The sequence below is a fragment of the Crotalus tigris genome, unplaced genomic scaffold (assembly GCF_016545835.1).
Source record: "Crotalus tigris isolate CLP2741 ecotype Arizona unplaced genomic scaffold, ASM1654583v1 scf7180000020324.788712, whole genome shotgun sequence".
NCBI lineage: Eukaryota > Metazoa > Chordata > Lepidosauria > Squamata > Viperidae > Crotalus > Crotalus tigris.
The window spans coordinates 354,606-368,505 of record NW_024097964.1 but is presented as its reverse complement, the minus strand read 5'-3'; the positions used below and the strand labels follow the sequence as shown (position 1 = coordinate 368,505).

General features: G+C 36.7%; 1 protein-coding gene across 3 annotated transcripts in view; it reads right to left on the bottom strand.

The window, feature by feature from the left end:
* The window catches only part of SDCCAG8 (SHH signaling and ciliogenesis regulator SDCCAG8), a 111,323-nt gene that overhangs the window by 40,596 nt on the left and 56,827 nt on the right, over positions 1-13,900 (bottom strand). For all 3 annotated transcript variants that reach the window (XM_039366464.1, XM_039366465.1, XM_039366466.1), the window contains 2 exons: positions 9,988-10,115; positions 2,127-2,235 (listed from right to left, as the gene is read on the bottom strand). In XM_039366464.1, the coding sequence (XP_039222398.1) occupies positions 2,127-2,235; positions 9,988-10,115 (237 nt within the window). The remainder of the gene's footprint in view (positions 1-2,126; positions 2,236-9,987; positions 10,116-13,900) is intronic.

The window sequence follows — 13,900 nt, the reverse complement described above, 5'->3', positions numbered from 1 at the left end:
TGATCTAGAAATGAAGTTTACACTGCATAAACAGTCTGATACTTGTAAAAACGCTCAACTTCTATTTTAAGAGGCATAATCTGAGGAGATAACTTTTAATTATATTCCAAATCATCTTATTTATAAATGTTAGTGTCAATGTTAGTTTCTTGGTATTTAGAATATGTATTCGTGACATAGTGAATAAGAAACATATATTATTTATTACCACAAATTTTCCAATCTATATCCGTTTCATACACAATCATTATTAATTTTGCCAGCAAATTATGTATTGCACAACAGAAATTTTAATAAAGAAGCAGTTTCAAAATGGATTCACCATGAATTTGACAGGTTATCAAATTAATCACTCTAAAATTAATTCTCAGTTGCAGAATGCTCCAATCTCCATCAAAAAAAAGTTGCTAATACCGTATTTTTCCGCCTATAAAACGCACCCTTGTATAAGAAGCTCTGGCATGCGTGTTTCTCCGTGCTGATCAGCTGTTTGGTGGAGCGTCGAACAGCTAAGTTGGCAAATCCAGAAGTTTGGCTGGCCAATGATTTTGCCCCCTCCCCCTTTCCGTTAGTGGCAAGCCCACAGGGGCTTCACACCTGCACAAACCCACACATGGCCTGGCTGTGGAGGTTACCATTATTTTTCTGTGTATAAGACACTGCACTTGTATAAGACCCACTTGATTTTTGAACAGGGTGTTTGCAGGAAAAAATACACGGAAGAATATAGTAATTACTTCAAGAATATTGCCCTGGAGATTCTTCTGTAATTTCAAGGAGATAAAGGTACAAGTGAGTTTCTAGCTATAAGCTGTAATGATGCTGGTAGGTATTTATAGATTTTTCTATAAAAGTCTTTTCTATGTTCTTTCCAGGTATGGATTACAACTCCCATCTCTCTCAACAAGAATGGATATCATTCCCCCTTGCACACTGAACACAGTGAGGATGGAGATGTCATGACTGTATAGAAAAGCACTGCTTGCTACAACATTTAGTTTAAGGTTCCACTTCTATTCAGATTAACATGATTAGCATTAGGTATAGTAAAAAAGATGCCAACTGTAGCAATAGCATTTCAATGCCCAATTATACAAATAATTGTCCCTTGAATGTTTGTAACTTAATCTGAATCAGATACTTGTTGTTTTGGGGGGGGGCAAGGGTGACATATAGAGTGCATATTCATAAATAAATATGCAGTGTCCAAAATGGGTAAACAATTCCTTATGTGTTGTATTTATTTATCCCTTACAAAGAATATGTACCTTAGAAACAACTTTATTTAAGAACTGATTTATATCTGCCCTTGTGCATAAGTAATCTAGGCAGTCCATAAGACTAACAATTTGCAATCCATAATGTATTAAAAATATTCAGCTAATTTAGTTAATAAAAATGGTAATTTTAGAAAAAGCTAACATTGCACATACCGTAAATGCCGGCGTATAAGGCGACTTCCGCGAGCGCTGAAATCGGTGCCAAAGACGGGGGTCGTCTTATACGCCAAGTCGTCTTATACGCCAGAAATACTGGTAGTTTCCGGCGTATAAGACGACGTTCTAGGAATGCGGCCCGGCTATAAAGACGGGGGTCATCTTATACGGCGGGTCACCTTGTACGCCGGCATTTATGGTATATTGTGATTACAACTACTGTGATACGCAAATGTTTACTTCTTTCTCATTTTCAATTAGGAATCACCAATTCTTTTTATAGTATAGGCTAGGAGGAAGCCCATACATACATATCACACACACACACACACACACACGCACACAGAGAGAGAGAGAGAGAGAGAGAGAGAGAGAGAGAGAGAGAGAGAGAGAGAGAAGATTATACACTCATTATATATTGATATAAATCATCGATTTTCATTAGTATGACCATATAATGTCTATATTGTGTATTGGCCGTAATCAGCATCTGCTGTTGTCCACATATTAAATATGTTCATTGGGAGTAAGAGCAGGAAGGAAAGAGATCAGTGATCACAAACAGCCAAAATCTACAGCAATTAACATGTCTTACTATGGGGAAGCAGCTTTCTTTTCAGAACTTACAAATAAAAGGGAAATCTTATACTTTCTAATAGCTTCATATACAAAATTATAGGCTTTCTTTACCTATTTCTTTCAGTGACATGTTCAAGCTTCTTTGCCAATTGACAACATTCTTCTTTTAATTTTGATAGAAGGGCATTCTGGGAACTCAATAACAATTCCAGTTCATTTACTAGAAACAACAATTAGACATATACAAATATAGATAAGTTTTCTGAATATCAATATTTAGATATTACATGAAGCATTTTAGAAGCACTTTAAAATTTTACTCTGGCTACAGAGCACAAATTACATTTTGACGAAGTTAACTATAGCAAAAGGAAAACCTCTTTAAAGTATTAGGACAAACACATAGTCAAGTTTCTTTCTTTGAATTGTAAGGTTTTCTTTTTGTTGTTGTTCAGATACTAAATCAGTTTGATAGAAGCTTCCTAAACAGAGAATAGAACATTCCAGTACTTCTCACTAATAACAAGAGTTGATAGTTTCTCTTTACAAGGAAATACACAATTTCCCTATGAGAAATTCTACAGAATGCTATTTCCTATCTAACTTTTGTCTGCTCATCTCCAATTTGAAATGAAAAGTTTCTTCAACTTACAAATTTTTGGACTGGTTCCAAACAATAAGATATTGGGAGCTAAAATGAATTACAAAAATGCTTTAGATTCTGATGCCAAAACTGCTATTTAAAAACGAAGAAAAATACAAGGAAAGCATTGCCTCAATACATGTTGCTTTTCCCTCAAACATATTAAGAAGTCCAAAACTGCATTCTGAAAAACTAATAAAATTATCCCATAATCCACCACTTGTGAATGAGTTGGCATTACATTTTGGCTAATGAAAAATGAAAACATTTATTCATGGAAAGTACTTTCACATAGAAACCACCAAAGATGATCATGCCTTCTTTGTAATTGTGCTAAATATAATCGTCTTTACACATAATATGCTAAAAACAATTTGGCAATGCCATAGCAGATAAATATTCACATGTTTTGGCCATAGTTTATTATTATGCTTTATTGAATTTACAATAGGAGATTGTTGCTTTGATCCTTCTGGATACCAAACATACTTCCCGGCTAAATTCTTATACTATAATATGGTCCTTTGCCAATATATCCTGTTTTGCCCTTATCTATTTTAATCTGGATGTAAGAATGAGGCCTTGGGAGAATATTTCTGCTATATAATATATTCAAAATCATTTTTGCATGGAGGCTGGAATTATCTCATGAGTTAATCTGCAAACTGAATGTACCAGAGGAAATAGAGAATCAATGGACTGCTGCTAGATCAGAGGTAGATGATACCAGGATACTCCTCAACCTAAATTGTCTGCCAATTAAAGGAACAAAAGTTCCAGTAAGACAGCCCTTCTATGGTAGAAGAAGCATATTATTCTGCTTCTGTTATACTGAATAGATCCATGACTGGTGGCAAATTGCTGCTGACAGATCATACACCATTTGGATTGTTTGTCCTTCTGGCCAGAAATTAAGGCTGGCCTTTTGCGAGTGTGTGATATTTGAGATAGTGGTAGTATTCAGTAGTTTGCCTCAGGAATCCCTAAGATTAGGGTGGTTTTGGGGGGGGGGGTTGGGGGGTATCTTCAAGTCAAGGTGGACTCCTGGTGACTACCTGGACTAATCCCTGGAGTTTTTTGGCAGTATTTTTGAAAGGCCTAGGCTTTCTTCCTAGGACTGAGAGAAAGTGATTACCCCAAATCACCAGGCTTTCTTTGTGTCTTAGATGAGACTGGAACAAAGGGCATGATGGCTCAGCAATTAAACATGCTGAGCTTGTCAGCTACAAAGCTGACAGCTTGGGTTTGGGACCCAAGTGCCACATGAACGGAATGAGCTCCCGTTACTTGCCTCAGCTCCTGCAAATCTAGCAGTTCAAAAGCATGTAAATATAAGTAGATAAATAGGTACCACTTTGGTGGGAAGGTAACAGCATTCTGTGCACCTCGGCGTATAGTCATGATAGCCACATGACCATGGAAGTATCTTCAGACAATGCTGGCTCCCTTGGCTAAGAAATGGAGATGAGCACTGCCCTCTAGAGTTGGACACAACTGGACGGGGGAAAACTTTACCTTTACTCTAACCACTACACCAAACTGGCTCCTCTCAAATTAGTAGTCCAGAAATTTAGTGAACGAGTATCACCCCAAATGACTTCAGACAAGGCATATTTTTATTATGATCTGTTTATTATTATGATCTGTTTTATTATGATCTGTTCACCCCAAATGACTTCAGACGAGGCATTTTTTTATTATAATCTGTTCAAGATAACTATTTAATTAGGAGAATATAGTTTATTATTCAAAAACATTAATTTTGAATGTGATTTATCGTTATAGGAAGTCCGTATTTCTAAAGAAATGGGAGAGCTACTGCCTCTGAATATTTTCTCCATGCTGATAAGTCAAGGCAGACCTGCTTGTTTTCCAGGAAGTTCAGAGGAATGAAAATGGGATGCCAACCACAGCAATGGTGAGGACATTCAGAATAAATCAGTAGAAGCTAGAACCCATTTTAAAGAATGTACTATAGCTTCAATGGCAAAGAGGACGTTGTAATCTGCCACTACTACTACATCTACACTGATTTTTCTAGTGCAGCTATTGCAAATTATTGTATGAAAGATCTACCACATTAAGAATAGAGGAAAGATGATACAACAATATTTTCTATGCACAAATCTCTTACATTCATTCTAACTAAGATTAGCAGATTCTAATGATGTACTTTCTATGCTTACATGTTTAAACTTCAGTTTAAACACAGATATGACAAGATTTCTCATAATAAGAAGCCAATCTTTGGCAGAAGTGCTTGAGAGAGTGATAGATGGATTCTGGAACTGTAGTGCAACCTGTTTTAAATGGAGCAACATTTCCCTAAAGAATCAGGTTTGCAGTCTGTGAGTGCATCTGTATTCACCAAGAAGCAGATGCCCAAGAAGATGTAAATAGGAGTATCTTTGCCCAGTTTAAGCTAGTGCGCCAACTACATCTGTTCTTGACAAGGTTAGTGCATCCATGATAATACAGACCAGGATAAGATACTCTTTGGCTAGCTCCAATATATACATTATTTCCAATAATGGCCAAAATATATATTACATAAAAAGTGAAAAGAAAAAAACCCCTAGTCTAACAGAAGAAACTTAAAAAACATATTGAAAATAGTGGGAACAGGATACTTAATGTGTGGAAAAATAAGAAGATTTAGATAGAATCAAGGAGGTATGAGTGCTTAATGAATAAAGAACATACTGAGGTGAGAGAGAATAAAGAAGGACTGAATTGCAAATAGGTTGAAAGGAAGGAAAAGAAAGTCATATTTTGATAGGGTTGATGAATTTCTGTAAGACAAAAGTTAAAAAGAAAAAAACATAAGGCATTCTATTCTATGTATGGGCCTGGTGGAAGCAATGGCAGGTTGTAATGTTAGCAAAGATAGAGAAGGTGTAATCTAATTTTACCTGCACTTCCTTTCCTTTTTTCTTATCACATATCTTTTAATTTCTTCAGCTTTCTGTTTCTTATTCCTTTTGGGTGCTCTAGCCTACATTGGTACTATAAAAAATAATGTGATGGATTACACACACACACACACACACACACACACTCCAATGGTTCTTTTGAAATATAAAACTATATAGCAAAATTATGAAGTATAAACAGTGTATAGAAAAAACTAGACTAGAAGACCTCCAAGGTCCCTTCCAACTCTGTTATTCTATTCTAAAACATGAAATATTGTTATCCCTCTCACAATTAATATCCACCAATGTACAGTACTGAAACAGTGCAGCAAGTTGTGGAATATTAATATATTAACAATGGGAAAATACCACAAATATACTGTAGCTAGTCTATACCAGTGATGGCGAACCTATGGCACGCATGCCAGAGGTGGCACTCAGAGCCCTCTCTGTGGGCATGCCCGCCACTGCCAGCATCTTGTGCAGCTTGAGTAGAGGTGGTAGAGCACGCCCCCATGCACTCACTGGCCTCTGTGTGCGGGGGCCGATAATGTTAGGCAGCTGCCGCCCCTGCCTCACCTTGCCTTGCAGCAATGGCACCCCCGCCCTATCGCCTGCTTCACCCTGCAGGAAAAGCCTCCTGCCTGCCACCCCACCCACCAGAGACCCCCTGGATCTCCCCCAATCCTGGCCAGCCCCCACAGGCACCCCCCACAAGCAACATCGAGGTGGCCACGCCCACCACAGCCATGCCCACCCAGTCTGCCATGACTACCGCAGCCACACCCACCCAGTGAGCCATGGCCCCGCTGCCCCCCAGAGGGCACCACAATGCTAATGCGGCCCTGGCACTTTGCGATAAATAAGTGGGTTTTGGGTTGTGGTTTGGGCACACGGTCTCTAAAAGGTTTGCCATCACTGGTCTATACCATTCATCAAGGTTTTATCCACATTTTTAATGAAAATCCCAGGCCCCTAATTTGTCAGATGTTTTCAAACGATGCAAATAATCCTGCCTTATTCCATCTAACCGATAGAAACTTTCAATTTATTTAAGAATTAAGATCACTGGAAAGGATAGGAATTGCAGGAAAATATGATTTGGAATTATCTGAAATAGCAACATTATAATTAATAACAAAATAACAGATAAAACTCCATGCAATTTAATATAATTGCTATTCACATTAGTTCTTTTTCTATGTTTTTTCTATGTCTTTTACTTTTTCATTATTGTAGTTCTTTCTTTAAAAAAAAATCACTTGACATGAAGTACCATTCTCAAATGTAAGCAGATTAATGGAGATCTTACAGATATGAGTAAAAAGATTAAATGACAACTGGTTCTGCGTATCTGTGCCAAGTCACAGCTGCTTATACACAGAAGTGTTGTATAGAATGTAGAAAAATGCCACAAATAGTCCCTTTCCCCCTAATTCACTTAAGTAGAATGAAATCATAAAGCAAATACTTATGCTCATTTATAGAAAAAATTGGCCTGTTAGGATTTGTGTCACTACTACAGAATTCAAAAGAACACAGTTTCAAATTAGGATGGCTGTCAATTAAATGCTATCCTGGCTTAAGAAGAATGACCAGCAAAAGATGGTAATTAAACAAGCTAACTTTTGTTTTTGGCTTTGCTTTGTGAAAATGCCCAATTTGCATTTTGAAAAATGGGCAATCATACAAATCATTCAAATAAGTATATAAAATAAGTAACAATTCATAGTTACTCACAAGCTGGGACATCACAAACACATATAAAACTCTGAACTTTGGTGTAATTCAGTTAATCAAGGTATTGCTACTGAATCTGTTATAAGGTAGCTTGACCAAGATTGCAAGCAGGTTATAAATGTGATATTAATAATCAGAAAAAAACAGGTTTGCCAGATCAGGACACTTCCTTAAGCAGTATAAAAGAATGTTATGTGTATTTATTTCAAAATTAATCCCATTTTTCTTTTTTAAAAATAATTTACAACAAGTAAATTAAATAGATATCAGAATAAAGATAATAATATAAAACACAAGACCATAAAACTTTGTTTCCTTAAAAAGAGGAGAGGAATAATTCCATTGTACCAGTAAGCAATAATAAAGAAATAAAACTAAAGCAGCACTTATCCCACCTCAAAGATTTCAAATCAGATACATATAAGTTGGTGTCTAAATACATTCTGCCTTGGTGGGATATGAGTCAATCAAAAAACAGTAGTGGCCTTAACACCAATAATAAAATTGCCTTGCTTCTCATACCAGAAGTAGAATTAAGGTGCCACGCTTGGACAGAAAAAAACCCCAGTAGCAATCTAATATCACAGAAACAGGGTCATCCACTGTGCACTGATGTATGCCACAAACTAGACACTGTAAAAGTGTTAGTCTAAGGTAGCCAAAAATCAGGAGTCTGGTATTACCTTTTCAGACTAACACATATTTACTAAAAGCTATAAGCTTTTATGAACTACAGCTCAGCTCCAGATTTCTCCTGATTTGGAGCCACAAATTAGAAAATACTTCCAACCAAAAACATAACTAGTAAGTGCACAGACCCAGAGACCACCTTCTGCCTTTCTGACCTGTCTTTAGATAGAGGCACAGACCAGCATACTTTATTCAACATACAAAGTCACTTCACTTCTATTGCTACAGAACTGCATCATATTGAAGGGGAAATAGTGAAATATATCCTTGCAAAACATCAGGCATCTCTAGCCTTCTTTCAAAGACAGAAGTATCTAAAAAGCAAAGTTTTGTGGAAAAGAGACAAAGCCTTACAAATTCACCTAGCTCCCCCCCAAAACCCCCTCCCATAAAATTCAACAAATATTTTAGCATCTTCATGGGCATGATCAGATTTAATTTTACATGTTGTAATTAATTTCCTGAAATTCTATCAGCAATTCATTTACTTGTTATAGAGTTGCTTCACAATTCACCAATGAAAAAGTAAGCAGATTATTCACAGACACAAAAGCAAGCCTATACCATATAAGATCTAGCATGAAGATCTAGCCTTTGGAATTCAGCATATTTAATGATAATAGTTCTAGTTTGTTGGAAAGTGGTATAGGCATTTTAATTAAAAAAACAAATCTTTAAGTGAGCTAACCTCATTTCACAGGAATGTACTACATTACATTATAAACACAATGGAAAATCTGGGAAATCTGACTTGAATCCACATTTTGCTGCATTCCTAACTTGCATATTTAGGCCATAGGTAATTCCCCATAATTACTGTCAATTTTGGGGAAATTTATAAAATATTTAGAAAAAGTAAAATCATGTTTGAATTTTGTTTCCTTTCCCTTTCATAAATGTCAATTTGTAACTAGTTAAATTACATACACAGATTTTGGAAGGATGGAGATATATGATTCATGGCTTACTACCGCAATGTTTATTTTCATAATTGCACATTTAAATTCATTACAATTTTGGTTTCAAAGGTTGAGTTCTGAAAATGCACACTTCGGGAGTATTTTCTGCAGTTCTGTATATGGAAATTTGTTATGTATTTGCTGTTAAATACATAGTAGATTCTGATGTAAACCTATAAAAGCAATGTTAAAAGACTACACAGTTATTGTCAGAATTTCTATGAATATTTCACCTTCACATTATAAAGAAAGATAAGTCAGCTGAACTAAAATACTGTATTGAAGGACATCAGGTTTCAGTCATATTACCAGCTGTTGCCAAAATCCCATACTTATCAATTTAAACTCCATGCAGCAAATTCTTGTAGCTGCAAAAGATTAAAGTTGTATCTAAATTTGAGTAGGACAGAATACACAAATTCCAAAAATGTGTGAAGCGACAAAGATTAAATAAAGGAACATATTAATTTGGAGCCAGTGAATTACATCCAGCTGCGACAGTGAATTAAGTACCAATTAATGGCTAAAGCTTTTCTCCAGTTTGGATTCTGAAGCAAACTCATTAAGCTTTTAGAGTAGCTATAATGTGTGTACTGTGGGAACTGTTCAGTACTATTCAGGAGACTTTAACTGTAAGCTCAGAGCATTTCCTGCAGAGCTTCTGATGCTATTTTCTTTATATAACATGTGTGCCTGAAAATCCAGCCAAAAATAAACCCTTTGTTTTTCTACTTTGTTGTGGTCCCTCTCAGCTTTACGTTTCTTGAACACAGGTAAATAAACTCATAATCCAGATGGTGCAACAGATGTGAGAGCAGCACTCTGAAATCAACAGACAGTGGGCAATACTTTCCATTTTCTCTTTTAAACGCTAACTAATATGTAATTCGGAATCTCCGGTGTAGTTAGCATCTGCTCCCTTCGGCCAGCCAAAGGTTACAGGTGTTCCTGATGTCATTTCACAGTAAGGCATGGGCCGGGCTTGTGAGTGAGTGCCCAGGCTCTAATCTTTTCCGACCACCTACCAGTTTTATCATGCTGGGCCTCCATTTGCCGCATCTTCTGTGTCAGATCCTGCTCTCTCTGCTGAGCCTGAAGGACTCGAGTCTTTGCCTCATTGCTAAAGCTTTGCTGAATGTTCTCTTTTTCAGATCTAGGAAAAAAAAAAAAAAGACGGGAGGCTGAGTAAGCTCAGAAAGTACACATTTTTTTTAAAAAAGCAAGCCCATACCACATAAGGTCTATATATACAATGTATGATGTATGTATGTATGTACACACACACACACACACACACACAAGACAAGATCTCTGGGATGAGAATATTAATTATAATTTTCTATCCAAAATTGTGTATAATACAACTTCAAATTAAAATAGTTAAAATAATTTTAGGAATAATAGAAAAAGCAATTGTACAAAATATTTTAAACATACCCGATTAAAAGCAAAGCAAATGCTAAAACAGCTATATTATTAAAAGCTTGTTCTAGAGAAACAAGACAACAATAACTACACATAGATATTTAAGGAAGGTGCCTTTATCCTGGTTCTCTGTTGAAAACATTCTGCTCAGATCCTACACTACCGTATTTAGCTACAATATTTATTTTTTTGTTTGTTTATTTAATTTGTCATCCATCTTATTTCAAAGTCACTCTATTGGCTCATAGCAATTTTCTTTCCAGGCACCATTTATAATAAGAATCATACTCCTTTTTTATGTCTTGAGATTCTCAAAATGTATGAAACTATTCATTCTAGATTGTGTATTACAACAACACATTTAACAACTTCTGGATAAATTCTAAATTAAGTTGAACAAATGCACTACTTATGGTGCAGAATTTAATATACTCAAAAGTGTGTTAATTTATAAGATATCAAGTTCTTTTTATTTGTTGGGCCTAGCTCTTCTAAAATCTGCAATCTCAAGCAGTCTAGCTCTATGATTAATATCAGGGTGACTTTTGATAAAAGTCATGCTTCATAGTTATTTTCTTCCACTCTTTAAAGGATTTCCTTACCACTAGAACAGATAATTATGTTAACAATAATGATTTTCAAAAGTACTGGAGATAAAGAAATGAACAGAACAACCAACTGTGGAACTTTTAATTTTGAAAAAAGAATCTAGTTCAGTCAAATTTGGGTAGTCCATTTAAAAACATAGAATCTAACTATAAGGAAGATAATTTTATACAACACCACTGCACATTGTGGAGCCAACCATCAAAAATTTCAAGTGACTAATGTGATCAAAGGTCTATTAACTTCCAGCCTGTGATAAAAGAAGAAAAATATTTAAATAACTGGTTATTACTAACACTGCAAATAGAATGCCATGTTATCTTATCTAGTCTAATGTCTAGACCTAATAAGCATAACTTTGGTCTCAGCTTGTCATGTTATACTGGCAGTTTGATTACAACAATGCACTGTACCTCAGGCTGCACTTGAAAATTGCTCAGAAGTTTCAACTGATCCAGAATGCCGCAGCACTGGTAATAATGGTCATTCCTTGGCATGCCCTTGTGACACTTCTGCTTTGCAAGCCAAAATGGTTGCCAGTCTGCTTGTGGGTGTAATTTTAGGTGCTCCTTATTACCTATAAAGTCCTATATGGCATAGAGTAGGTTATTTCAAGGACTACCAACCTCCCATGGTTTCTGCCTGGGCAACATAGGCCAGCAGAGTTGGCTCGTTCCAGCTCCCTTCAAATCAACATTATTATTAATCATGACCCAGGAAGTGCGACTTCCTTCTTATAGCATCTGTCCTTTTGAATCAGACACACATCTACATTGGCATACCATAAAGCCTTGAATACCTTATTGTTCTCCTAGGCCTTGATGTAAGATAGATGGTGCTCTTAGGCATGTTTGCTACTGTTGTTCTATTTGTATATTAGCTTGGTTGCTATTGGGTTTTCAAATTGAATTAAATAATTACACACACACACACACACACACACACACACACAATTTCACTTAAAGTACTGAAGAATTCTATCACTACAGTACTGGGGAGAATTTTGCTTTAAACATAAAACATTCAAATAGCAACTGCCATACTAGTTATTCATAACCATGACATTAAACTTACTTTCTCAGTTCAGATACATTTGAATTGCCTTGTACTATGGATAGCATTCCAAATTAGCATTGCTTGAAGAAGATTGCTTCTGTTCAAACAAGTCTTAGCTGCCATTTTTATCAACAACCCTCCCCCATTTTTTAGGCAATCCAAAGTCATATCCTATTCTATTCAGTAAAGCCCAAAAATCTCAGGGGGTGGGTAGAGGACACTTAAACGGATAGGATGAAAATAATAGCCAAACCTATATGAAATATATACTATGGTACAGCCTAACCTATGTTAAAATAAGAAAAAATTTGTTAATATGAGTATCATCAATTCTAGGGCTTGCTGCCTGAATGAAACCCTGCAGAAAGTACAAATTTTGGCATCATTCTGAAGAAAGGAAAATGTCTGTTGATGTGTGTTTGTGTATGTGCGTTAATAATAAAGACAGTAAAGGCAAGCAAGCTATCTGGAAATAGCTTGCCCACAGATAACAAGTGTTCTTGTAACAACCATATATTTTAGTACCAGATAGCTGGAAGGAAGCAAGTTAGTCTCTTAGTTCAGTGCAAGAATCTAGTTTAATCTACATCTGACAGGATGCTGCTTTGTTTGAAATTCTTGGTTGCATTCAAGGTCAGCAGGTATTCCTTGAGTATGTTTTGACTTCTTGACGGTTTTCAATATCATTGATTATGGTATCCTTCTGGCTTTGGGAGTTGGGAAGCCCAGTACTGTGCTGGTTCTCCTCCTTCCTCTGATGTTGGTTCCAGTTGGCATTGACCGAGAGTGAGGCGTCCTAGTCATGGCTCTTGCTTTATTAAGTTCCACAGGCTTCGGTACTATCTCTGCTCCTGTTTAATATCTACATTAAGCTACTGGGTGACATCATCCATCACACTGGAGTGAGCCATCATCAGTACACTGACAATATCCAGATTTACATCCCTGGCACACTAAGCAATGCTGTTAACATCCTGTCTTGGTGTCTGGAAACTGTTAAGGTTTGAATGAGGAACAAGACGCTTCAGGTCAATCTTGACAAGATGAAGTAGCTCTGGACTTGGGATCATCTGGTTCCAGGGATTTGTGATCTCTTGTTCTGAATGGAGTAGCATTGCCCCAAACAGACCTTGCATGCAATCTAGGATCTTCCTGGCCTCATGATTTCTTTGTGAAAAGTAGTTGGCAGACATGACTAGGAAAATAATAGCATATGGAAATGACCTTGGGAGACAAGAGAAAGAGCCTCAGAGTAGACATGATCAGACAAACATGATCTCAATCCACAGAAAGAATGGGGGTATGGCAAACATCTCAGGATGGATCTTCCTTAGTTTCTTCAACTGTAAAGGCGGGGGGGGAGAGGAAGTAATGTACTTTCAAACTTGCAAGATTCTATGAATGTATCCTTACAATAAAGTAACAGTATTTCTGGCTGCGCTTCCTGTCTGTACTATCTCTCAAACTAACCAGAAAAGCTTTCACAGAGTTTCATATTGCATGCCAGTTGCACCCTTTCCTGGATTGGGACGCTTTGTTTTCAATCATTCATGCTCTGGTTTCCTCCTGAATGGAGGAAGCTGCAGCTGGTGCAAAATGCAGATGCAGGGGCAGTTATGTATGCTTCTCGGGCAGTTCAAGTTACATCTCTCCTCCATGAGCAGCACTGGCTTCCAATGTGGCTCTGGGTGCAATTTAAGGTGCAGGTAATGATATGGCATATAACCAGAATATTGGAGAGACTACCATATATAACTGAAAACAAAGTGGCAGTGATTAGAATGCAGTATTGCAGGCTATCTCTGCCTACAGTCTGGAGTTCCATCCTTTTGGGGTCAAGGTTGACTTGGC